The sequence below is a fragment of the Clytia hemisphaerica genome, unplaced genomic scaffold (genome assembly GCF_902728285.1).
Source record: "Clytia hemisphaerica strain Z4C2 unplaced genomic scaffold, Clytia hemisphaerica genome assembly, whole genome shotgun sequence".
In the NCBI taxonomy this organism is placed as follows: Eukaryota; Metazoa; Cnidaria; class Hydrozoa; order Leptothecata; family Clytiidae; genus Clytia; species Clytia hemisphaerica.
The window spans coordinates 466,144-493,542 of record NW_027103722.1 but is presented as its reverse complement, the minus strand read 5'-3'; the positions used below and the strand labels follow the sequence as shown (position 1 = coordinate 493,542).

Genomic DNA, 27,399 nt, shown 5'->3' with positions numbered 1-27,399 from the left:
ACAATTATAAACGCTGTATAAAAATTATCAGCGATTGCAAAGCTCATTGATTGTCTATTTATAATAATATATATATAACTTTAATTTTAAAGATTCTTAAAAATATTTCAAAAAAGATGTTTTGGTTATTCTCTTCTCTTCTTTTTCTTATAAACAAAATCCAGACTAAGTTGTCATCTTGAGAAAAAAAAAACATTTAAAAAAGTAAAAATAAACCTAAAATTTGTTAAACTACAACTCTCTCACATCATTAAACCACCAAAGCATCCAATTTTTCTTAAATGTAAATATAGCTTCTATTTTTGAAACAGATTTATAACGTTGCAGGTGTGGTGAGGGTTTTCTTGTCAAATTGCGTTGCTGTAATGAAAGTCTCCATTTTTATAGCAGTTTCTTTTCAAAGATGACATTTACTGGATCCAAGGGTAACATAGATTTACGATTTCGTAGGAATATGTCCATGAAGTTGTTTATTTATAATTTTACCGCCAGTCCAACTTGCCAGAACATACATCGAACCGTGTTTAGAGCACAAAATCCAATTTTTAGGTTTTGCACCTTGTTCAATTTCACATTATTTCAAGGGTTCCATTGTAAAATCGGCAAAATCATAACTTGCCTTTTGTTACTCCAACATAACAACACCATATAATTCTCAAATAGCCCTGAATAACCTGGTAATTTTGTATTCTAATCAAGATGGTAAAAATTGATGATAGGTATCATAATAATATCACAATCACTTTAATTTTAACGTTGGACATCTAGATATTTCCGAAACCATACCAATCCCTCATTGCAACATCAAAGATTTCAAGTTATCCTGCAAAATCGTATCCTTGACTGCATGGAACACAAATTTGATATTCTGGGTATCGATAGCTGTCGTGAAATGATGGAAAAGTGCTTTGGAGCGTTCCCGACGGCGACTGTCAAACATCTGCAATATAAAGTTTTGTACATCCTGTAAATTGTACGGGTCTCCACTGAATTGCAGGAAAAAATCCTTGATACTGTTATGCCTACTCTCAATCTTTTGCTCTAAAAGGTCCGTTTTGTTTAAGAAAAGGATTATGGATACATTTGCAAAACATTTGTTGTTTACGATTGTTTCAAAAATCATACACGATTCAATTAAACAGTTTGTGCGTCGGTCCTCCATGATGACTTGATCGTAGGCGCTGGATGATACCATAAACAATATTGAGGTAACTTCATCAAAGCATTGAAACCATTTGGTTCTCTGGGATCTCTGTCCACCAACATCTACCATCACGAAAGGAATTCCTTTAATCTCAAAATCATATTCTTGGATACCTTTTGTTGCTTTACGTGAATGTAAAACGTCTTGCATAGTAGGTACAAATTCCTGTAAAGAATTATTGGTAAAAATAAGCTACATGCTGAATGAACCTACCCAATGTGCAGAAAGGGGTCTGATCTTCCTTCTTAAATGATTCTCCCTTCTTGCCCCCCCCAACTACCTATCCCCAAGGATTTTGGACAAAATTAGCTAACAAATATATACGAAATATCTTTAGAGAGAAAAAGCGAAATAATAAACTTCCTTCTTCTTTTTGAATGACTCAGACTACTCTAACAGGAAACTTCCTTTCATGAAGACCAAATTTCATAACAGTGCTTGAAAATAATCTACAATATATATGTAAGCCCCTCTTCTTAAACTATACCCCCTCCCTTGCTACCCCCCCCCTTTCATGAAAATGGATCGAACTATGTTACCTGAAGATTGATTTTATGAGAAAAAGGAAAAAATGGCAACAATAGCAAGAAATAGAAAAGAAAAGAGACTAACAAAGAAAACGAATTTAAAGCATTTTCCAATCATGATAAATCATTCAAAATTGGTTGATTTTGTTAGCTAGCATAAAACGGAACACTCTAATAGATTCTGTTTTGTAAAATACCAGTAAATCAGGGGTCTCTCGGACCAAACGAATAAAATTCTAATTTGAGCATCATCATTATCTATTACTAGTCAAAATTTCAAGTTCATAGATATAGCACTTTTATATAATGAGATATGTTGAAAATAAGTGTTGATTTTATATCAATCATTGACCCTTTAATAATCATGGTCTGTAAAATACAAATATAACAGGCTTTTGAATCAAAAGAGAAAAAGTTTAATTTGAATATTCATTAGCTGTCACTGTCCAAATTTTCAAGTTCTTTAGCACTTTCCAATCATGAGATACAATCAGGAAATATTATCTGATACAGGGGTACGTAAATAAATATATTAAATTTCCCTATCAACAATAAAAGGGAATTTCCCCAAAAAATGAAAATCTGTATTTTAAGGAGAGTAAAAATTATCCAGGGAAAACAGCTTTAGTCACATTCTTTGTTATGCAAAAAAGAACATAAAAATTAATATGTAATTTCACACTCAAGTCCAAAAACCCAATTTTTAGGCACTTCTGACCCAAATTTGCCCAGGAAATTTTTTCTTGGAAATCAGGCTCCGTCACTATGTGTACTGTCATTTTGCATCACTATACAAAAGATGAAAGCTTGTAACAGATGAACGGAAGAACGAAGTAACAAATTAGTTGATTACTTTTTATGAAGCAGGTCCATTAAAGAGGTAATAGAATCTAAACGCTGTCTAAAATGTGAGTAGAATTTACTTTTTTAACAATTTCTTTTTTTAGCAAAGTTAAAAGGTTGCCATTAAAAACAGTTTGTGGAGAATTACCCAAAAATTTGAAGATTTTTATAAAATTATATATTGAAGAAGGACAAAGAATTTTTTTTCAGAAATGAAATACATTTTTGGGTACACCTGATACTCTGAATAATTGAACCTAAATCCAGCTGATTTTGCTGATTGGCAAACTTAAATCAAACTTCTCCAAGCTTTTTTGCCATTGATATGTTAGAAGAAATAATTATTTTAGGTTTTAAATAAATTAATTTTATTCTTACCCTTTTTCCAATCTTTTCCAAGTTGTTCAGGAAATATGACGTAGAATCACCCTAAAAATTAAAATATAAACAATATTTTAATGGATGAGGGACCAAACTCTGAAACCTAGAAAACACAAATTTTTAAAGAAAAGCAAACTGGGAAAAGGGGTCTGATCCCCCTTGTTAAATGACCCTACCCCCAACCTTTAAAAATCCCCCAAGGGTTTTGGGCGAAATTTTCGAAAATATATGTGTTTAGTTTACCTTAAGTGGATAAATTTCGGCGTGGATTTAATTTGGCGAGTGGCCTAAATACGATTTTTGGCGAGATTTAATTTGGCAATAAATCAATTTCATAAAACTTGGCGCGGATTTTATTTGGCGAATTGGAAATTTTGAAACATCGAAATGGATGAAAATTAACTCAAAAATATACTAAAAAGTTGTGATTTTTCACATAATTCTCTTTTTGTTAAATTTGGCGAATTGCCGAATTTGGAAATTTTGGCGAGGATTTAATTTGGCGAATCCCGCCAAAATTTATCCACTTAAGATAGTGCTATCCGATAATCTACTAATCAGACTACTCAGACAGAAAAACTTCCTTTCATGCAGACCAAATTTCATAACAGTGCTGGAAAATAATCTACAATATATGTAAGCCCCCCTTCTTGCTATCCCCCCTTTTTAATGAAAATTTCTGATCCCCTTCTTCACTCTTTTGGAAGGTGTCATTCCCCCTTAAGAAAGTATGAAAAGTCTTTTTATTAGCATCATTTCTAATCTATATTCCATCATCATCAGTGTTTCAATGGGAAAAAAAGAAAATACAGAAAATCTCAAACAGTTCATACAAAAAATCATGTTTTCATGATCAATAGTTTGTCTGTTACAAGTGCAAAATACATCCAAAAGTAGAAGTTGAATAAGAGGCCAAGATTAAAGACTTTTTTTTAGAAAAGATTGAAATGTGTTGTCAAATAACATATGAATTGTTAGGCAAAAATAAAATTCCTAAAACGCCATAATGATGAATTATTGAGGCTTAAATTTGTCAAAAAGTGATCTATCCCGTCATTACGAAAAGTAAAATTAAGGTCAAAAACTGATGGAAAACAGGGAATTTCCCCACAATCTGCATTAATTTATGCAAAATTAAACACCTTTTTAACCACAAATAGGCCCATAACTTTTGATCTAGAGAAGTTGGGACTTTGGTGTAATACACTTTTTTGCTCAGTTTGAAGAGCTCTATCGTGTGATATAGGTCTTTTTTTAATTTGAAGACCCCCCAAAAATCATGAATTTCCAGGCCTTGCAATTTTGCCTGGAAACGCAAAAAATCGCCATTTACTCGTTACTTGCACGATAATATCGTGGAAACTTTTTGATTTTGGAATCTACATATACTAATTCGAGAGTCTCCATCGAAAAAAGTGGAATCTAAGAGGTGTATCACGAAAATCATTTTCTAGCCACTTTTTTCGACCTCAGCCGCGCGACTAAATCTGCAAATTTTCACTTGTCAGTCAGCAATTTCTATAGCTATAATAATGTTGGCTACACAAAACAAATGCTAATTGCTGGCAAGAATTTAAAAATCCTCTGAATCACTTGTAGTCATATTTTTTAAATCTATATTACTTTACCTTAATTACCTTAATTTGGCCTCTGGCCACTCATATTGGTTGGGAACTTGGGACGACAATTCGATTTCACCAAACCTCCAAAGTCATTTGATTTCAGTTATTGAACAGCGTATTAAAAAATACACAATTTCTCTTTCACACTGAGCAGGCTTTTGAATCGAATTATGAAAAAAATCCGTAGTGTAACACACGCAAAGAAGACCATTAAATTGGACGAAGAAGACAAATTAGTGGCAAAACACTCGTTATTTGTTAATCCCATCGGGCCATAGGTGGTAAAGTAGCGGGCGTTCTCTAATTCTCCAATTGGCGTCCACTCATTTTGAATGAAAACATAAAAGACAAATTTTTTGTCAAAGAGATTTAACAGTAAGTGAAAATACAGGCCAGATATCAACAGTCCCATGTTTCGACCAATCGTCCCAAGTTAGGGCAGTTGACAGTACCGTAACTTGGTCTAATGTCAACACCCCTCCTCTAATTCTGACACCCTTTTTATCAGCTGAAATTTATAGAAAGGTTGAAACTGTTTTTCTTTGCTTAGTGGTCAGAGAGGAATAATCCTTTTTCAATCAGTAATTCAAGCTTTCATAGTATAGTATTCCTTTCTCTAAAGAAGGGTGTCGGAATTAGACGAGGGATGTCGATATTAGATAAACTTACGATAGGCCCTAGCTGTGGCAGATCATTTCATTCAATGAAAGTTGTTGGAATGCTCACAAGGTTCTTGACAGAAAATTCTTTGTTAATTTTATTTTGCTGTACTGATTATGTTAGATCTGACAAATTAATATTTGTGAACTGTGCACTTCATTATATATACTGATTCAATCCCACTGCAGGATCATACTTTAATGGGATAAACTTTCGCGGGGATTAAATTTTGCGGTTGGGCCTATCCGCAAAATCAATATTTTCATGATATTTTGACTTTCACTGTCAAATCATACATGTTGGTTGTTGAAATAGACATTATTTGCGCCTCTTTAATAAAAGTAACCATCCAAAAAGTATTTATTTGACATATTTTGAGTTTTGTTTAGAAATATTTCGCGGATGAGGCACTTCCAAATTTCCATTGGGACTTATAATTTCGCGGATTTTCGCGGATGACACCCAAATCCGCGAAATTTAATCCCTGCGAAAGTTTATCCCATTAAGTACTCTGGCTTTTACTGGCTTTTATGTTACTAGATACCATTTGCTGTTGTTTTGTATAAGATTCAGATTTTCCCTAACATTCCTTTGCCACTTTTCATGGGAAAAAGTCCTTTTCCCTACCTTTAGAAAAACCTATTTTGCTGGACTGTTTGGTGTTGTTTCTGTCTGGTGGGGAAACTGTTGTTTAACTATGCCAAGCAATCAACAGTCCTACATTACATAAATTGTTAACACCCAGCAAACACTAGATTACCTTTTCACATAAAGACATTCCCAAAATAGGATAAGTCGCTGACTGGGCAGGGGATACACTATTTTTTTAAAGAAATATCAAAACAAAACAAATTCCTGTAAAACTTCAGCTTTTTAATTTTAATGGATAAAAACAATTACCAATTGAAATTCATTTCTCCTTTTGTATGCCTCTGAAATTCCGGTATCATTCCACAACTTATGAACGGCATCACAATGGCTTAAAAATAAATCAGTGTCTATTCCCTGACCGTGGGGAGGCTGAAAAGTCAATAATGTTTCACCATAAACTTGACATTCTGGATCACCCCATGGAATCTTCAGTTTTCTCCTGGCATCTACTAAAACTTTCATTCCTTTCATAACATTTGAATAAATAATTGGGCGGAATCCCAATAAATCATCTTTCTCGTAAGACTTTCCATGAATAATTCTCATCTGTTTGAGGAAAGTTGATTTACCACTTTCACCAGCACCAAGGAGTAAGATCTTCACCCTTCTTCTAAAGAGGATCTTCTCCTTGGCAATTTGGCTATCAATCTTCTTTGACCTTTGTTGCTGCTCATATTCGTCTTGACTTTTGCAGCACATAAGCGCCATGATCATCCCACAAATTGATAGCTTTGTAGTTTTTAGTAGTTTTCACAAGGATTTAATTTCTTTGTATAATAATGACCAGAATCGATGTCAGTTTCAATACAAATTTTTACTGTAAATTGACTGGTTGCCACCCCATAATGGTTACAGATTTGTTATCTTTGTCGTGGTCAGTAAAATTATAGTAGGCGTCAAAACCAACTTTCCTGCTAGCCTTCTCTCTAAGAATAATTCGATCTGCGCATGCGCTTGATTACTTAACTAAAAAGATGGCAGCCGAGCCGTTGACGATAGAAGAGCTGATAGGTAATTTTTTTATTTCTGCACTTTTTGATATTTTTAGGTTTAGTTTGCAATCTGACAACTTGTGACTATTGAAATCTTTTCACTATAACATCAACAGCTTTCAATTCTCTCCATTAAACCCCCCTTTTGAGTGCTTTCTTTACACAAAATTTAGATATAAATTCCAAGCAAAGAAAATTCCCAAAAGGAATTTTTTTTAGCATTTTATCACATAGGAAAGAATCTTTAAATCCCAGGCCTCGGAAATGGCCATTTTTGATATGGGAAATAGCCATTTTTAGGGTTGGGATTCACCCTGGAAAAGTGAAACAACTGACAAAAGTGAAAATGACCATAGGCGGCAATCACAAATCTTCATTTCGCGTCCTTGCTGGGTCTAAAAAGTGAGTCGGTCGGTCGGTCGTGAAAATTTTCGGGTATTCTTCTTCTCGTCCGACCTCCATCATCCATTTTTGGAGTGTACTCTTGAAGGCTGCCAGCCAGCCAACAGCCAAAACGACCGCATGTTATGGGTGGTTTCAAATTATGACCTTTGAACACTGTGTTGTGACCTCCACATACACCCGAAATGCCGCGAATGCGCTAGTAATCGCTCTCTAAAAATCAGCAATAATAAAATTTTTGAACGAAGGAAACGTCATTGATAGAAAAAGTCCAATAAATTTGCCGACTCGCTGACTCATTTCTACTCAATTTTCGAGAGTCGGTCTGAGTCGGTCGGGCGAGATGAAACAAAGATATTTGTGATTGCCGCCATATCCTAACCTGGGTTTTCCAAATTTCAGGCTGTAAAATGACGATTTCCCAGGCATTGGCTTTCCAAATATTTCAGGGTGTAAAATGACGATTTCTAACACCTGGGTTTTCAAAATTCCCAGGCCTGGGAATCTGAACTACCCAACTTTGAATTACGTTTAATAAATTTAACAAATGCAAGTTTCAAGGGTAACAATAAACGTAACATAATTGATTCAGAATATATACCAGATACACGGACATAGCAACTTTGAGATAGTTAAATAGGCAATATATCTAGGTGTGACCATGCAAAAGGATTTGAAATGGAATACTCATATTTCAAACATTTGTGCTAAAGCAAATAACACAAGATCCTTTCTCCAAAGAAACTTGGTGAAACTGCTAGCTCAAATCACAGGTCAGCTAAAGGTAAAATCAGATGGTTGCCAAGATTGAGATATTTCAAGTACTAAACCTACAGGAATGAAAGACTGCATTTTTCCTTACCCAAAACTATAATGCTGTTTCTTTATCTCAAACTCAAAGTCTGATTTATGGCGCTTTCCAGTTTGTTATTGTAACCAAGTTTACTTTCATTTTGCTTATTTGTTTATGTGGACTGTTGAGGAGCCAATTTTTAAATTTTCTGTTTAAACATATTGAAGAAAACTTTTCTGTCAGGGGGCTTAGGGTGTAAAGTCCTGCAGATCATTTATAAATCATTTCTTTAAATGGGTTTTAGCATTTATCAGTTGGGTGTTTGATATAAAAACAGCAATTTTTTCAACAATAACATACTGAATCAGCAGAAAAGTAAAAAAAGTAAATAAATAAAAATTGCCTTTAATTCGGCAATTTTTGCCGTTTTTGGTAAAAAAAGTTGTCTTTATAGTGAGGTCTGTTAGCACATTTTCATGTATAAAACACTAAATTTGGTAAATTTGTTCCAAAATTACGAGGTTTTTAAGTTTTGCCTGGAAAAGCTTGTGATGACGTCATCACAAAACTTTTAACCTCCATAACTTTTAATAGGAAGATTTTCAAGGCATGTTTTATACCTCAATTTTCATCAGCTTTTCATGCTCTTTCCGCTGAAACCATCAGATTTTGAATATTTTCAAAAAAATAAACTTTTGCCCAGCCACCTAATGACGTCATCTGGCTAGTAGCTAGGTAGGAAAATTTCATGTTACTGTTTAAAATTGAGTTTTAGACCCTCTAAGGATCATCTGTGCCAAATTTCATGCTTTTATCACCATCTGAAGTATTCTTACGTTCTTATGTGCTAACAGACCTCACTATTATTATCTGGGCGGTGTCAATCAAACTGTTCGATTATCGAACCAATCGAGCGATAGCTGTTCAATTACAGAACCCAATCGAACCGGGAAAACTTTCGTAAAGTTCGATGATTATAGCTCGATAAAATTCAATGAATCCGATTGAGGTTCGATCAGTTCGATTAAGATCGATTTATACCTTGCCGCCCAATTTTTCATTTATATTTCGAGGGCGCATTGGCAGCCGCCTAAGGGCCATTCTCACAGACCATCCAATATCTATCCCATCGGATGGGACAAGCTGGAGCTTTTACAAGCTCTTTTACGATTTGGTTGGTCGTTAATTTGTAAAAAAAAATATTTTAATTTTTATTACTTTCTTTAAAGAAAGTGTCATCTCTATTACTTCAAATGAGCAATGAGTGAAGCATACATATTAAAAAAGCTCCAGCTCATTCCCGTTGGACGAAAAACGGAAAATGCTATTTACATGCTTTTTTAAACATGAATAATGCATAATGCATGCTACATAATAGCATACATTCGAGAACTAAAGTCAAAAGAACTTGTCCCTCACGCCCAATGGTCCATCGTTTCGCAAGTCAAACCCAAATGTCACTATATATATTTCAAAAACTTGTCAATTATGTCTCAATAAAAAACTTGAAATCCTAACCTATAAAAACAAAAAAAGAACTATTGAATAAAAGGTCGGAAATAATAGCGAAATGCAGGCATATAAATAAATTTATATTTACTAATTATAAGGACAAAGACTAATCAATTTCCTAACTGTTTTCTTTTTGTATATGCTACATGTATTTTTTACGACATTTATATTCCCAGGTCAATTATATCTAACTTTTCGTAATTTATATAAAAAGGAATTTTGTTCATCTAGGCTTCTTGTACAGCTGATGATTGTATTTTTTTCTGAAAATTGTATCATGCTCCTTCACCTTGTAGAGCACTCTTGAAGCATCTCCTAACCTTTAATACATAATGCATAATAGTAATTTACAGAACATGTTCAGAATCTCCATCGCAAAAAACATTCATTCGAAAATGAAAACATTCTATTTTGTAAAGGCTTTCCTCAATTTGTACAAAACGAAAACATTTGAATATCATCAAATCAAATAAGAAAGAAACATTCAAATCATATCACATGCAAAATGAAAATGCAAGGATTTCCGTTTATATTGAGCAGCCTATAGCTGTACAGGCTGTGGGTATCTCCAAAATAACCAGAATAGGTTTTGGAATTGTAGCACAATCACTGACAGCTTCTTGACTTTGACTTTGTGCCTACTCAATTCCTCCAGTCATATGAGTTGGCCCGTGCAAAGGTACATATTTGCCATGCGAATTACATCACTGTCTAGCTGGGAATCCCCATATTGGACGGCAAAATTAATTTCCACTGCACATTACGGCGCCTGCGTTTTTAATAAACAACCTCGTAATTTTCTGAAAGGTAAAGAAAAGTGGAATCAATCCGACACAATCATCGAACCACATCAAACTCTTCGAACATCATCAAACTCATCCAACAAAGAACAGTCATTGAACTAAATCGAACTTATCATTATCAAGAAATTTTCTTAAAGTTAGATAGTTGTTCGATCAAGTTCGGTAATCGAACAGCTATCGTTCGATTTTGTTCAATAAAGTTCAATGGTTCGATTACAAAAATCGGTTCGTTAGGGTTTGGTTGACACTACCTGGTATTATTAAACTTGTGGTATTAGACACCCTCGCAATTATTAGTAGGCCCACTTTGTCTCGTTTATTTTTTTGTTTTCAACTGTCAGAATACAGACTAGCAAAATCGAGTCATCTGTAAACACAGGGGTTCTGTTTTCTCCTTTTAGCTATGTTTCGGCATCATTGCAGGATCTTTTTACATCTCATTTTAGAACTTTTCTTTTTATTGAGCAATAAAAAATTGAAATAATCACTTTTAAAGATCTGAAAAACCCTCCTCAACATAATTTTACATTTTTCAAACACCTATGACATCTTTGCCCTTATAAGGACAGCACATTTCTGCTGACTGGACATTTCATTGTTAAAAAAATTTATGTTTTCGGCAATAGTTGGGCTTTTGGGGCGAAAAAATGACCCAAAAATCAAGTTTCTTCAATTTTGATGAAACTTTCCACTTTTAACCAATTTTTCATGTAGATTACGAATATGTAACTCAAAATTTCTCAAAAGTACTGAAATACCCTCAATAGGGGTTTTTTTTGTATTTGAGTCTTATAAGGGATAAAATTGGGGGTTTGGGCCCAATTCTGGGCGTTTGGGGGTCTGGGGTCCCTCCAGAAGGGGGGGGGGGGTCAGGGGGCAAAGCTCCTAACAAATTGCATTTTTTCATAGATCGAGCCACAGACATAAATAATCATGGAAGTAGCGTAGAAGCTGCACAAAGAGTTGCTAATCAAGTAAACAAAGAAATTGGAGGGTAGGATGTTTTTTTTAAATTTTTATTTCAGAATGGGATGATTAACTCAGTATTAAGTGTCGCAATGACCTTAGCAGTTTTCAGAATTATTTATTTTTTCTAAAATTAATATCAAATTCTCAATTGGTATTTTTAGTGGAATACAAAAAAAAATATAATAAATAAATTCTTGTTTTCATTTTGTCAAAATTGAAGTTAATAAGAAAAGATAGAAATGCTCATAAAAAAGGTCTTTTCCCTCTTTAGATGCAACACAGCTGTAAGATGTCTCATTCAAAGACTTCAATTACACCAAGAAGTTGTGACACTTCAAACTTTGATGGTATGTAATGTAAACTTTGATCAAGTCTGGCTCATCGTCCTAGAGCTTATATGTTTTGACAATTCAAATAAAGGCGACTTGAGCTCAAGCTGCCTTGGCTTTTTTGTCGGTGTTATTAAATGCCGACCTGGGCATGTCAAATTGAAAGATGTCTCAAGTAATGCATCAAAAGATATGCTAAATTTCGAGATTTTACTGGGTTTCAGCCGGATTTGAATTGATTCACTTGGTCTCTGATATACATGTTAGCAACTGAATAGCAGAGTGATATGGAAAACATTCCTCTATAAGAATTGGGTCAAAAAGCATGAAATAATCACATTTCCTTTTTGCTAGGTTGCAGAAAGCTGTGTACAAAATTGTGGGTCAAAGTTTCATAGTGAAATAGGGAAATATAAGTTTATCAATGAACTGATCAAACTCTTATCTCCCAAGGTAATTTCTAAGTTTATTTTTTATTTTCTTGTCACCAGAGTTTGTTCTTTCACGGTAAGGGATTTCTTTATGGTTCTTTAACCCTTCCTCCTTTTTGAATTCATTGTCTCCCGTGTTAACTATTCCTGCTTGTTTGATGTGTCATTTTTGCTCAGCTATCTTAAAATTGGTATTTCTTATACCTTTAGCTCCCAATATTAACTTAATTTTCCTTATCTTATGTATTTCGTTCCCTTTTCAAACAGGAAAGCATTTCAGTTCTGTGATATCTTAATTGATAGGATTACAAAATCACAATCATTTCAATAATTTGATTTTCACAACTCTTCACTAAATTTACACTACCTACATCTACTTCATGTCAAACTTAAAAATAATATTTATTCTGGCTCTAGTACGATGGAGATATCACTCCACCCGCGGTCAAAGAACGTGTAAAGGAGTTGCTTTTCTCTTGGTACTGTGGTCTACCTCAAGAAAAGAAGATTGCAGAAGCTTACAAAATGTTGAAGCAACAAGGCATTATCAAACATGATCCTGTAGACCCTACAAGAACAGTAAGCCCAAAATTATATTTCAATTTTTGACCTAATTGAAGATTGCTGGAGATCCTTTGATTTAACCTGGGTTCGTTCGTTCGTTCATTTCTCCCCCTTTTGCACCACACGAGCACAAAATTTAAAGGTTTAATTTTTACATAAGTGTTCCAGTTTCATATCAGACACATTTTTCATATCAGGACAGTGCCTGCCTATTGTTGTATCAAACTGATATAAGCAAAAAGATGTTTTTCTTTTCCTCTTTCTGGCCATTCTTGGTCCACATTCGTGTTAATAAATGTGAAAAAGCTTGTGAATTAAAATTGGTGGGTAAGCAAACGATATCAGTCTTATTTAAGATCAAAACCATTAAGAGACTTTCTTTTAATTCTGCTTCGTCAGCATAAGAGACAAAGCATAAGCCTCCTTTCTATATTATAAGAAATAATATATTTAACACATGTTGTTCATCTACAGAAACCACAAAGTTATAAAGAACAGAAGAGTGTTATTGAAGATGATGATAGCTCACAGGTAAGAAAAGTGTAAATGAAAGTGTCTGTAACTAAACTGTTGTACATCTCATAATTTCTTGTTCAAAGATTTTACAAAAATGTAGGGGACAATTGAAGTCAATTGAAATTTATCATATATAGGTCTTTGACCAAACCAGGACTAAATAATTTTTTTTCGTTAGCTATTGGCAACACTTTTGGCGAGCAACGATCCAGAGGATTTACATTCTGCCAACAAACTTATCAAAAGCATGGTCAAACAGGTATGTATGTAAGTCCTGCTCTCACTGATCATTCAAGAAAGCTATTAAAGATATTATATTAATAAACATATCTATTAATAAGGAAACAAATATTTCTCTGTTGACATATTTGCTTTTTGCGGAAATTCATTCATAGAATTTTCGTAAAATCTGACCTTAGTGAGAACTAAATTCAATCTAAAAGCAGTTTGAAATGTTAACATATCTTATTACACGAAAATAAGTAGACATCTAATTAACACGAATTGAGAAATTTCGTGTTGATTTAAACCCCTTTATTTAAAACCAGCCGTGGTATCCTTGACAAAGCAAATAAAATTCGTGTTATTTTTTTGCGTGCTAATTTCGAGGCCGTTGAATACTTGTCTAGTAATATTCGTGTAATCATAGTCCGTATAAAAAACCCTGGCCTGGAAGCCTTTTGTTTCTTTCCATTGTTTCTTACTTGAGCTTGCGTTTGAGAAATTAGTTTGTTTTGCTCACTTTTTGATCATGTGATTAAATCTTAAAGCAATCCCAAGTGGAGTATTTGGTAATGTGATCAAAAACTGAGCAAATCGATTTTCATCTTTTGATTATAACGAAGGAAAAGCTAACAAAAAGTTAAAACATCAAGACCAGTGTTTTTTATGGTGTAATAAGACAATCATTATTTGTTCAACAGGAGGAAGACAGACTGGATCGTGTCTGCAAACGTGTACAAGATTTAGAAACCGTTTCCAATAACGTCAAACTGTTGGATGAAATGTTGCAGAAATTTGATTCCTCTCCATCAGCTGTTCATGATGATTTAGAACTCATGCATGTACGTATAACTGTTTGATTCTTTTAAAAAACATCCTGAGCATCACCGTTGCTTTGTCACCCTTTTGGAAGCTTTTTAACATTATATGCTGATAGTTAACATTTGCTGACATTTGACATTTGTTGCAAGTGCTGATAAGGGGACTTCCGAATGTTGTTATTGGCATCTTCTCTTGACCGACAATGAAATTATCATTCTTTCAGTATAAGTTACCTCCTTGTAATTATGGCTGGCTCGTTAATCACCTTTACTTTTTTCGCAGGACCTTTACGAGAGTTGTTTGAAATTGCGACCGGAATTGTTTTCATTGGCCAGTAAGAGTCTGGACGATAAAGATGATTCTATGGGTAAGGATTTTATCGGGTAAAAAGGAAAGGAAATTATTACAAAAATAAAAATCGCATTGAATAGTGAAATTGACTTTGGAATAGTAGAATTTCTTCCTACCACCCATTTTTTTTGCATAGGAATGATCTTAAAATAAATCTCTCTGAGATTTGAAAATTTAGACAGCAGGACTTTTGGAATGGGGCTTCAGGGCTACTATACACCAGAACCAAGTTTCCTGATTTTCACGCAATCTGTGGTCATAAGACATCACAACTTGAACATAAACTTGATGTACGTTTTTTCAAAGTTTGGAAGAGTCGCCTCAAATAAACTTTAGGTTAGGGAAATTATCGTGAGACCGCTATATTTTACATTAGTCACAGACATTGTTAATAGACGTCCAAAAGACGTCAAAATCTTAAAAAAAATCATTTTAGATGTTCTTTTAGCAGTAAGTTATTATTTACAGTTATATTATTACTTCTAGCAGCAAATAACTGGATTTGAAGTATCCTTTTTTGTTGGTTTTCAGCTGAAATTCTATCCGCCAACGATGAGCTGACGAGAGTGATTGACTCATACAAAGAGAAGATTCTACTACAAAAAGGACCTTCAAAAGCCAACAAACCATTCAATGTACCAAATGGTATCAAGCCTTTCACATTATTGGAATCTTATTGAAAGTTGCTATACATGTTTTTTATATGCAAGTGTCTGCCCCTATATAAGGCTCGCATTATGCCTACCATTCTGTTATTCTCAGACTATAGTGCCATTGTTTAGGTACCAAGAACTGAGTCAGCATATGCTTATAAAAGAAAAATCCAATGGATGCCAAACCCTGGAAGTAAGGGCTGGAATCGGCATTTGGATAGGTAGTAAAAAAACTCATTTATGAAAGCAGGATTTACAACCATTTCTTACCCACGAGTTTTTTCTCCACTTTCAGATACTAACTCGTCAGCTTTACTCGACCTCGGCCTCGATGGGCCAGTAAGTGGTGCATCAAACGACACAAACACACTAACCAATGAGAATGCAGGGAACAGTCTCCTAGATGAACAGTTCAAATTACTAGGTTGAATATCATTTTTTTGATTTTATGTTCCGACTTGTACAGACCTCAGATTATCTGACTATTATTGTAGATAAAGTTGTTGCCCAATTAAAGGGCAATACAACCCTAGGCATGGTCAGGGACTGAAATGACTAAAATACAAGGGAAATCCTGTGTAGGAGTGCTCTTGTGAAAAATGTAAGATGGCCTTGCATTGAAGTGATAAAATAACCTCAATTCAGTTGAGCTATTGGAATGCTAAAAATAGTTTGCCCTCCACCGTTGAGACCAATAGAAATGTCTCTCATATGGTTTGATGTTTTGGCGGGAATTTTCTGTCTGGGTTTGTTTTAGAGGTAGTCGTGCGTCGAAAATAAATTTTCCTTGTAAATTGATTACCAGACCTCTCAAAAGCTGTCCGCACCGCTGACTGTTGATAGGTGTATTTCAACTTTATCTTATATCGTTTCTAGGTATCGATTCTCCTGCACCGTCAACTACATCTCAACAGGTGAGTTTTTGAGGCTTAATATTTTATACTTTTCACACTTTGCAAACCGACTTCTGAAAAGCGGAAATTTTAGGGTCTATAATCGAGGGGAAAACCACCCTTAGTGGGACTTTTTTCCTAAATTTTAGCCTTTTTAGGGATAAAATGAAGTTAGAGTTTTTTTCTGTAACCCTTAAGTGGGACTGAAATTAGGTATTATGATTTTTACGACCCTTAGAAGGAGGACTTTGAAGGTTCAAAAAGGCACCCTTAAAGGGAACGACGCATGGTATATTTATGAAATGCTGATCTAGCATTGGCACAAACATCCATACGGAGGAGTATTTAGGAGTGCTGGATCATAACAAAAACCAAAAGTGACTTTATTCCAAAAAATATATTCAAAAAAGTGAATATAATTTACTATAATGTTCAACAACAACACAAAAAGACTTACATAAAACTGAAAGAAAAAAAGGAATGTCTTTTTCTTTTGAAGGAAATCGAGTGTTTCTATTTTTAAATGAAGAAATTCTATTGTGAATTTTTTCGAAAACTTCTTTGTAATCTTTTTGTTTACATTTTGTCTTCATTCACTTTCGTTTACTGTTGAAAACATAACAAAGTTTTAGCTATACTCTTAAACCGCGTATAACTGTCGGTTAAGCCAATCAGCTTTGGGGCTGACATCAGCATGTATTTCAGAGTATACCATGGAAGTGCCACCAAATCCGACCCCTACTATAAGTATAGCGCTATTGCTTTTAAAGGCGGCACATTACTGTACCCTCCATTTGCCTAAATACCCCTCCGGGGTAATCACCAGGATTTCAGTCTCAGTGTTCTACTATTATAGATTATCTCAATGATATATTTTAAACGTTTTGGTCTTGGCCGTTTTCTATGTAGATACCGTACTTACCCATATTAATCCAAAAGTTCCCTGAACAATCAAATGAAAACATTTCCGCTAAAAGTCCGCTGATATATTTAAGAAACAAACCAAGCTTGCCGGCTAAAAAGACTTTTTTGTATCTGTTCGATTGTTGGGGAAACTTTTGGATTGTTATGGGTAAGTACGGTAAGATACGAAAGCGGGAGAGTTGAGCTTTAGGTTTTAATAATTTTTATCTAAACAATCTCTGCATTCCCCTTTCCAGCAACCACCCATGCATAACGTCGGTTTGGTGAACCAACTCTCACAAAGCACTTGGCAAACACAACAACAACAACAACCTTACGGCGCTTTCCCCGCCCAACAACCCATGTTTCAAACGCCTGCACCACCTATGCAAACAAGTCAACAGTTGATCGGAGCTCTACGCCCTATGGCACCTGCCGGTACGTTTACACCTACTGAATCTCAGTCTCTTTAGCGCCGTTATTGAATACATAACCAATGCACGTACAATTGATCTGATAATAGCTTTTCCATAAAGTGAGGGGTAGCTTTTCCAGTAAGTGCACCCATCGGATAAGTATCTGGCTATTGAGTAATGTACATGTACCTGGTGAATATACTTTAATGGGATAAACTTTCGCGGGGATTAAATTTCGCAGATTTCGCAGATTTGGGTGTCATCCGCGAAAATCCGCGAAATTAAATCCCAATGAAAATTTGGAAGGGCCTCATCCGCGAAATATTTCTAATCAAAACTCAAAATATGTCAAATAAATACTTTTTAAATGGTTACTTGCATCAAAAAAGGGCAAATAATGTGTATTTCAACAACCAATATGCATGATTTGACAGTATAAAGATACAAAATCGTGAAAATATTGCCACCATGGCGTTCTAAATAAGTAATTTAGAACGCCATGATTGTCACCCAATGGTGCCACCCGCGAAATTAAGTCCCGGCGAAATTTTTGGATTTTGCGGATTTTGCGGATAGGCCCAACCGCGAAATTTAATCCCGCGAAATTTTATCCCATTAAAGTAGAATTAAACTTGCCAAAAATAAATGACCGTAAAATTTGACAAAATCCACCATTTGGCAAATTAGAATTCCAACAAAGTTAATTAAACTAGCTTCTGGTAATGACCACCAACCTTCCTTAGAAAATTGGTTAGAGTAGCAACCGCTGTCAGATTAACCAGAGTTTTCGTAATAGCTCCATCTTTAATTCCTTTTTATTCTCTATTTTAAAGGTATGGGTGTTCCATCGCAAACGACGGTCAACCGCCCACCGCCCCAACTACAAAAAGAACCAACAGAAACGAAGAAGAAAAACGATTTGTTGGATTTTGATGTTTTCAGTGAATTCCGAACGCCCACGCTCATGACCTCCAACGCTGGTAAGAGGAGACTTCCTTTACTAAAACTATTGAGTTAGAATTCATCATATTTTTCGAATTAAAAACACTGTGCAGACTCGGATACAGAGGGAGGCTATAACCAATGGAGGAGAGTGCACTTTATTATCGTATTACCTTATATGGAAACTAATTACTCTCCATGAATAAGATAGCCTACCTCCTGTATCTGACCCTGCTCGCTGTGTGTTAAAAAAATTAAATTTCAGTTTGTTAGTTCTCCCGCTAATTAAAAGGTTTGTCCAATAAGTTTTAATTGACCTGCGAATACGGCTTACGTGCGTCCTGAGAAATTAAGATATTTTTTTTTACATTCAAAAATGAAAGTCTTAAATTTAGGTAAAATTAGTAGTTTTCTCTCCAGGACCAGATAACATATTTTTACTTTAATTCGATAAAGGTACAAAACCAGCAGACCAACCGGACGGCGCAAGTCAAAGCGCAATGCAAAATCTTTACGGCATGCCTGTAAACCCTTTACCAGCCGCCTCTGCAAACGACATTCTTGCTCCTTCAAACACTCAAAACTCGACCACCAATAAAGAGAACAACGCCTCGCTCTTGGATATTTCAACTCCCGCCCAAGCTCCTTCTCCAGTCATCGCACCGGCTTCCAAACCAACGCCCCAAAACGTGATGGCGGCACCACCACAACCGACACCCACTCAACCGCTAATGCCGGCTTCGCCACCGCTCGTTCACCAAGAAAATTATACTGTTCCGCTGGAAGCACTACAACCAGGTAATATATAATAAACCCCCATTAATTTGATCTTTGAGTATTCTTCTGTTTGAGTCATTTTTCATATCCCTTTTTGAAATCAACAGTTACTTCGATGCGATTAAATGTTGCTGATTTTTGCGGCTTTGGTTGTCATTGTTGTGCACTAAATCCCTAAAAATGTCATCGTTCAATAGTGAAAAATTTGTGAAATTAAGTCCCCGTAGAAGTGGATTTAAAATGGATGTTTACGGCTTTAATTTTGACTTCTTTTTTTCTTCAGTATCATCACCGACGCCTTCGTTAGTTTACGAGAAGAACGGATTAAAAACACTTCTGCATATGGCAAAGGTAAGCGGTGGTGGTTTGCTTTGTCCATGCAACTCGTTACAATAGATACTGATTTATTGTTGCAATTGACAATGGAAATTCAGATTTCGATATTTGAGCAAGACGCAAGTGAAGCAATTCCCAAAAAATGTCGTCTGAAAACCTCATGGAAATCTGTTTCATTTTCATTGCAAAAAAGTTGATATCTGAAGGGTGACTTCTTAAAAATGGAAATATAGGAGACGCAACCAGCTTGATTCTGATTAGTAAAGCAACCTTAGTGCAGTGGTAGAGCATCCCGCTACGGTGCGCAAGGTTGTGGGTTCAACCCCCAGCCGGGTCATACCAAAGATTCCCAAAATGGTACCTGATGCCTTTCTGCTTGATGCTCAACAATTAAGAGAAGGATCAAGAGTAAGTGGAGCAATCCAGGGAGAAATAGTGGCGCCCTCCCCTACCTTCGGGTGGATAGCTATCGAAAGAGGAGCCTTCGGGTCGCCTCCGACTTCGGTCGCAGACTTACTAAAACTGTTGTCAAATTCCGGTGTTAAAATACTATGTAATTAGATTTTCCTTCTTGACCAATCATTACAGGACACGAGAGACACAGCGAATTCGAATGTCATCACCACCATTTTATCGACCATATCAACTTCCACATCGGCTGTCACCGATTTCAGTATACAAGTTGCTGTTCCAAAGGTTAGTAGTGGACACAATAGCCTATTCATAATATGCACCACTGAAGAGTCTTCTGAGAACTTTTAAAATGTTCCACCCAGTACGTCACTTAATAGAAAAAGGGACGAAATGGGTGGAACAAAAATAGAAAAGCTGCATAATTTCGTGAAGTCATTGCAGTGGTGCGTATCATGAATACTAGACTTCACCCGCGTTTTTTTCTACGCAAGAAATGAAATGAAATATCCTGGTCTTTGATGAGGTTCTCGCTATGGACACAGTAGTAATAGCCAAGTTTTGTTACAATTCAGCATTCAATATGGAAAATTCCTGCTCGGTTATCGATCCTTTGGAAAGAGATTCTTCAGTATTATGTGGATGACCACTATGTTGTGGGTTTTGAAAACTATTTTTCCCCAATTTGTTTCCATTTGAAAATACTCTGGCATTCTAATAAACTGGGGAAAAATGGAATGAATAATTTGAAACTGGTGTTGCTAGGAAGCTTTGTACCAGAGAGCAACTCTAAGGTCTCGACTAAACGTCCCCGCCCGGTTATTAATCTTCGGAAAATTTTGGAACTCCCCTCCCCCGTTTATTTATTTTTGGACCTACCTTGGAGGTGCTAGAAATTAACCGATGTCCGTTCGTCTGTTCGTCCGTTCGTCCGTTCGTCTGTTCGTCCGTCCGTCTGTTACCAGCTTTTCTCGAGATTGGCTCATTAGTTTTTTCTGATTTTTGGCACAATGATGCAAAATGGTAATGCCCAAAATGTGACGGAGCCCGATTTTCGAAAAAAAAATCGAAAATGCCGGAAATATGCCGGAAAAACCGGTTTTTTGGCATTTTCTCGAGATTTCATCATTAGTTTTTTCAGATTTTTTGCAGAAATATGTGTATTCGCAATGCTCAAAACATGGCTGAGTTCGATTTTTTAGAAATTTTTTTTTCGGTTGAAAATGCCGTAAATCGCCGTTTTTGAAGATTTTCATTAGATTTTTTCCTTGTATTTCTATGTTTTTCACACAAAAACATTATTGATAACAATGCTCACCATCAAGCATGATTCAATTGTCAATAAAACTGATTTTTGCGACCAGAACTTTATTTAAATTTATTTCCCCCCTACAACCCTTCCCTCACCCCCGATCAATAATCAATGATGAATTTATTGCGTTATGCATTTTCGCTAAACGCTATATTTTTTGACTGATTTTTTTCTCCTCGCATTGCTATCCAACTTTCATCATCAGGTAGGTCCATTCAGCATCTAGCTTTTTTTAAATATTTTAAGATTTTTAAAAATTTCGGAACCCTCCCCCCTTTCATTCGGACCCCCTCTACTATTCGGCACATTAGAGTAAAATTATTCTAACTGGTATAACTACATCAATTTCAGGTAATGCGCGTGAAATTACAACCAGCGACATCGACACAATTGAACGCATACAATCCTATACTTCCTCCACCGTCCATCTCTCAAGTCATGCTCATCGCTAACCCCTCTAAAGTAAGAATATTCACAATGAAAAAAAAATGTCTGCGGCTAAATTTAGAAAAAAAGCTTTTCCGATACTCTAAGTTTTTTCTTGTATAGCGACGTCTCAAACTATCTGATGTCTGATTGGAGGAGCTATCTAAAGGTCGAAACACCGGGTGTTTGGTGTTTCAAGTCGTTTATACAAACTCGTAACAACGATCGTATTCATGATATGCACCATTGCAATGTCTTCCATTCCACCCAATAGCTAATTGGTTGAAAGTGACTTATTGCCGACCCAAAAAAATATCAGCGTTTTGATTGGTCGAGAGCATCGAGATATTTGCGATATTTCATATTTCTTTAGTCTGGAAATATGACCGCGTTGACTTTTGGGGGACTGGGTAAGCGGCGGGAGAAAAATCAAAACAAAACAACCGAAAAGAACTGACTTTCGGAGAAACTGACTTGGGAATCAAAAGGGGGAAACGCAACAAAAATATGTTCAGATTAATTTTTACTTTGGAGTTCTTCCATAAAAGAATTTATTATAAAACTACTTGACACCACCCAAATATTTTCAACTTTTGGCAAACTTGTCCGTGTGATAACCAAACAGTTTTTTATCAATGCATACAAAAAAACTTGAGATTCTTGAAAGTTTGCCAATAAAATTTCTCATAACATAACAAGGAAAGTGTAATGTCTTGTATTTAACCAAATGACGAGTGATTTTTATAAAAGTTCTCTCCTAATTCTCGTTCTCGACAACAACGTAGTCTACGTCCTTGACTTTTCAACTCAACAATCATTATACATCTTCCTTCTAAAATTCGAAACATTATTTAGAGCTCTTGACGATAATCAAGAAAGTATCCAAATTGTTTTGCTGTTGAAAAAATGTTGTTCTTTAACCATTTTTACAAGCATACATTTCCATCATGGGACTCCTTTCCTCTGCTATTCTTTCCCATGGCCATGTCACCAAAACAAAAACATAGAAAAATACTGAATGTTATCAATCTGATTAATCCATTGATGTAGGGTTTCTTCTCTATCGAAACCATACTGTACATCATCTGCATTTTTAATTATCAATCTAGAAACTTTCAAATACATCTCTAAAAAATCTGCAACTCTTCAAAACAAAACTTCTGGATCGAAAATGATCGAAAAATGTTTCTCTATTTTGTTTTTGTGTGAATATTTTTAGCGGGAAGTTATCGAATGTTATTTTGTTCGAATCTAACGTTCGAATTAGATTTTCGAATAAAAACATTCGAAAGTACACAGAAGCAGAAGAAGGCGGAAGTAAGTTTAAAAACAAAAAGAGGACAGTTTTTTTGAGTCGACAATAAATTAGTTATCACATGACTTCTCGTGCAATACTCGATATTTTACTCGTTCCGAGATTTTACCGATATTTTTCCTCGCCTAAAGGCTCGGAAAAATATTACGGAAAAATCTCGGAACTCGTAAAATATTTCTCGTATTGCACTCGAAGTCATGCGATAACTAGTACGTATTGACTGATTTTACGTCACTTACAACCAATTATTGGGTGGAATGGAAGACATTGCAGTGGTGCATATCATGTATTATTGTAAAACACACACATTACTGTATTACACCGATTATAAACTACTCTTTTCCATAAAAAATTCAGAAATTTCAAAGGCTAAACTCAGGTACCATTCTTGATATGCGTAAGTCAAGATGACGTCATATTTTTTAACGGAAACACTCAAAAAAGCCGGTTTTTGACCTCTGTGTTTCTATTTTTAGTAACAGAGAGAGGTCAAATCCCGGCTTTTTTAGGGTGTTTCCGCTAGAAAAATGACTTACGTATATCAAGAATACCAGATAACCAAAATATCCGGCTCTTTTCTATTATACTGTTAACGAGAGAGCCAGATTAAAATGTTTAGAATGTACAGGGTGTCCCTAATTAAAGTTTCGAGTTTGAACATGCGATTGAGTAGAAAAGTTTTTGTGTGTGTTATCGCTAAAATATAAGAACGTTCTCCATCACACAGGCTTATTACAAAAGGTAGTTACAACGTATAAATTAATCGTAATGACAAAGAAAAAAGAGGGAGAGCTTAAAATACAATTTTGTGAACACGCACATAAAACTTTCTACTCATAGTTGTGTTTCGACTCGATACTTTAATTAGGGACACCCTGTATTCAATTCTAAAAAAGACGTGGTATAAATTCACATTACACGTGAAATAACTGCTTCCTCGATATTTCTAAAAAAATACGAGCAGATACCAGCACAGAATATAGTGCTTCGTCTCTCCTGGCGACCAAATTCGTTGCTGAAGCAAGGCTTCCGAGGTTATCAGCTAGTTGATTCAAGGTTTTTAAGTCGCCCGGACGAAAGGTTTTAATCGTAGTCAATAAGGAAGGAAATGACAATGATGATGAAAATGATGATGAAAATGATGATGACAATGACAATAATTTGTTTGTGAATAATTTCTAAATTTCAATTTTCATTTTTTATAGGAGTCGATTCGTCTTCGCTTCAGAGTTTCTTACAAACTAAACGGAATTGCATATAATGAAAATTCAAGCATCGATCAACTACCTCAAGTCACGTGATACAAATTGACCAATGATAGCTTTGTTATGAGTGCAATCAACCAATCATAAACGTAATCGGAAGGCATTTGAATCAATCAGATTTGAAAGAATTTCTCATGTTTACGGGAGGTTCTGTTGTTGTTTTTTTGTAAGAATTATACGATCTATTAATTTATGAAATACTTTTTAATTACGTTTTAGTTTTTCTTTTCAGAAATGAGATTACTTTTTCCTCCCCAGCATTAAAAATCATGAAAACGGATGAATTTTGAATTTTATTTTTTTGCATTTTATCTCCAATATTTATTTTGCTGTTATACTTTTTTGATACTTTTTGAAGGCTTCTTTGTTCGTCTCAACAATCATCCAATTTGAGAAATCCGATGATGGACCATGACTTTGATGCTATTTGAATCAGCTCTCCTAAGAGGAAAGTAATTCGGCAGCAGTGGCTCGTCCGGTAGTGAATTGAGAAAATGGTCCAATTGATGTTTAAAATTAGTTTTGGAGCAGTTTTTGAGGTTACGGATGGATTGTGGGAGGGCATTAAATAGTCTGGGAACTTCTTCTGACAGGGAGTCTCTCCATATGTTTTTTTGCCTTATGTTCACCTCTTTTAGATAACATTTTCTACCCAGTCTCTGGTTATCGTAACTGAAGATGCCACCTTTGTTTTCAGCATAATTAAAATTTGGTACAAGCTGTTCTAGGATGCTCCAGGTGTAGACAATCCTGTATCTTTCTCTGCGCCGCTCCAGGCTGTATAGTTTAAGTTCTTTGAGCTTTTCCCAATAGTTGAGATGTTGAAGTGTAGGGATTCCATTCAGGTGAGATTTTTGAAGTGATTCCAGTTGTTGGATCAGATATCTTTTTGAAGGTGACCACAGCTGGGAGCAATAGTCAATGTGTGGTAGTACCGGTGACTTCCAAAGAGTTAGCATTACTTGACAATCTCTTGTTTTGAACGTTCGATGGATCCAAGCAATGATACTTTTGACTTTCTCGATCTGGTTTGTGATGTGTTTTCTGTATGTCATGTTAACATCCAGAGTGACTCCTAAATCCTTCACGTCCATCTTGGTTTCGATAGGAGAGCCAGTGTCTGAGAGGTAACTTGAGTGTTCTTTCAGTTCTTCATTTTTTCCGTATTTAAGATGTTCAAACTTCAATTGAATGATTTTGAATGACTGTTGATTTTCGAACGAAAATTCTACTTTTCTTTGCAGCTTAAGTTCAATAAAGGGACTAGTACGTAATAAGGTTCATCTACTCGAAGTTAATCCTCAGTTTTTTCCAAATTTCTTCGACATATTTTTCAGCATTTTCTTAACAATTTCTATAATCCGAGGCTGAGTTTGCCTTGTTTATGCACCCTTTGGATTTTTGGACAAACTCAGTGCCCTCGTCTCATAAAAAAGCGCACTATATATACGTTAATGAGTGGTGAACTCCGCAATAGCAATGTAGTCTTCCCCTTTAACTGCTTTCAGTTATGATAATTCTCTAGGTCATCTTTATTTTCTGAGTGTCAGTGATTAGGATAACATTTTAGTTTTTTTTATAAATAAAACCAAAGAATATTTTGTAGAAATTATTAAAAACTTTCAATCTTAAAGAAATATTAAACGTCTTATTTTCAAAAACTACAACCACAACTTCAATCCTGTAGAATTGGATCGTTACCCTGAGATTCGGCACAAGGGCTCCCATGGATCTCCTTTTTCCCTGGTCACTAGTGTGTACACTAGAATTGGTGTGAATTTGGTCGACCAGATACACTAAAATAATTTACCATTCGGCCGGTCTAATTATTTGTCCATAGAAATTCATAGTATCATAGGATCAAATACACCTTTTCGACCGTAGTCGCGTGCCAATTATCCCCCTAAACTTAGACTAGTAAACCACGTCGTTGTATTTCGCTGCCGATTAAACTTGCAATGGGATCTATTTCTATATATGTTCACTGAATACAATGTCTTTCCAATCCACTCTCCCGCGGCAATTTCTATTTTTTATAAGAACTCTTTATCATAAGCACTATTCCCGCGTTCCTGTGTCCAAGGAAAGACAGACGCTTGCTAGTCTACCCTAAACTCGATTCAATCCTTTTTTTACATCTTTTTCTATTGTCTATAGGTGCGAAAAAAGACTGGGGCGGTTCTAGGGTGGTAAAACGGACAAAAAATGCCCGCACGGCAATTGGCGGCTACGGTTGAAAAGGTGTATTTCATTTTCGTCAAGTTGAGTTTCCATAACTCAAAGAAGCAAGTGGTCACAAACTTGTTCGATTTTTTTTTAATTTGAGCTTTGGTGATTGGTTGGTTAATAACGCAATGATTGGATTAGAAGGGATTTAATTTTTTTAAACTTTATCTTCGTTGAAATATTAAATATGCAATAAAAAATAAACACTGTTTACAATGACATTAAATCACAAAAATCCATTCATCTTTTAAAATCAATCAATATGCTAAGCCTAATGTAAATTTTAAACTAAAATTTCAATAGTCAACATTTTAGCCTATGCCAAGGCAATCTGAAGATGGTGTAGTTGAATTTCGCTGGCTTTCTTTTTATTTCAAGTGAGGGGATATAGTGTTAATTATAAGAACTTTCTAAAATAGGAAGGGATTTTTTAATCTCAATAAGATGGCCTAGAAGGCTCAAAATACGAATTTCCAGTTTTCACGCACTTCCAGTTCTTATAAAATTTGTGAACTAGAACTGTCTAGGGTCAATGGCCCAGAAGGCTCAAGTGACACTGCGCACTTCTGACTTTTTGTCACGGCGAGAAATCTCCAAGTGAGCGGTCCGCGCAATGAAAATTTGTTTGGTCTTTAAAATGAACGTCGAGTTACGCAAAATGAGTTAAAATTTCCGAGTTATTCATATCAAGAGTTACAGGTTAAAATTTCCGAGTTAAGTTGGTGGTCAGCAAAATTTCCCCCTAGTGGCAAAAATTGGGGAATTTTTTGGGCTTAAATCGGGGAAGCAAAAAGTGACCAAATATCAACTTTGTTTTTTCATCAAAAAATGTTGTTATATATGAATAGACTAGATTTACAACTCGTCAAACCACAAATTATTTCGCTATTATCATCAACTCATTTATTACAACTCAGTATCTATTTATTC

The 27,399-nt window shown here is 35.3% G+C and overlaps 2 protein-coding genes across 2 annotated transcripts; one reads left to right on the top strand and one right to left on the bottom strand.

The window, feature by feature from the left end:
• Nucleotides 1–138: 138 nt before the first annotated feature.
• LOC136804590 (guanine nucleotide-binding protein subunit alpha-13-like) lies at nt 139–6,774 on the bottom strand. The gene is made up of 3 exons (XM_067061191.1): nt 6,138–6,774; nt 2,953–3,003; nt 139–1,369 (listed from the first exon to the last, which is right to left on the bottom strand). Exons 1-3 carry the CDS (start codon nt 6,600–6,602, stop codon nt 794–796), a joined length of 1,092 nt encoding a protein of 363 aa, XP_066917292.1. The 5' UTR covers nt 6,603–6,774; the 3' UTR covers nt 139–793.
• A 24-nt stretch (nt 6,775–6,798) lies between these two features.
• On the top strand, nt 6,799–24,461 carry LOC136804589 (ADP-ribosylation factor-binding protein GGA1-like). The gene is made up of 19 exons (XM_067061190.1): nt 6,799–6,899; nt 11,300–11,384; nt 11,631–11,706; nt 12,043–12,141; nt 12,537–12,698; nt 13,158–13,214; nt 13,378–13,458; nt 14,123–14,263; nt 14,526–14,610; nt 15,126–15,239; nt 15,543–15,671; nt 16,124–16,161; nt 17,301–17,481; nt 18,293–18,439; nt 18,858–19,199; nt 19,462–19,529; nt 20,103–20,210; nt 21,589–21,699; nt 24,184–24,461. The coding sequence occupies exons 1-19, from the start codon at nt 6,863–6,865 to the stop codon at nt 24,277–24,279; spliced, it is 2,157 nt and encodes a 718-aa protein (XP_066917291.1). The 5' UTR covers nt 6,799–6,862; the 3' UTR covers nt 24,280–24,461.
• The last annotated feature ends 2,938 nt before the right edge of the window (nt 24,462–27,399 follow it).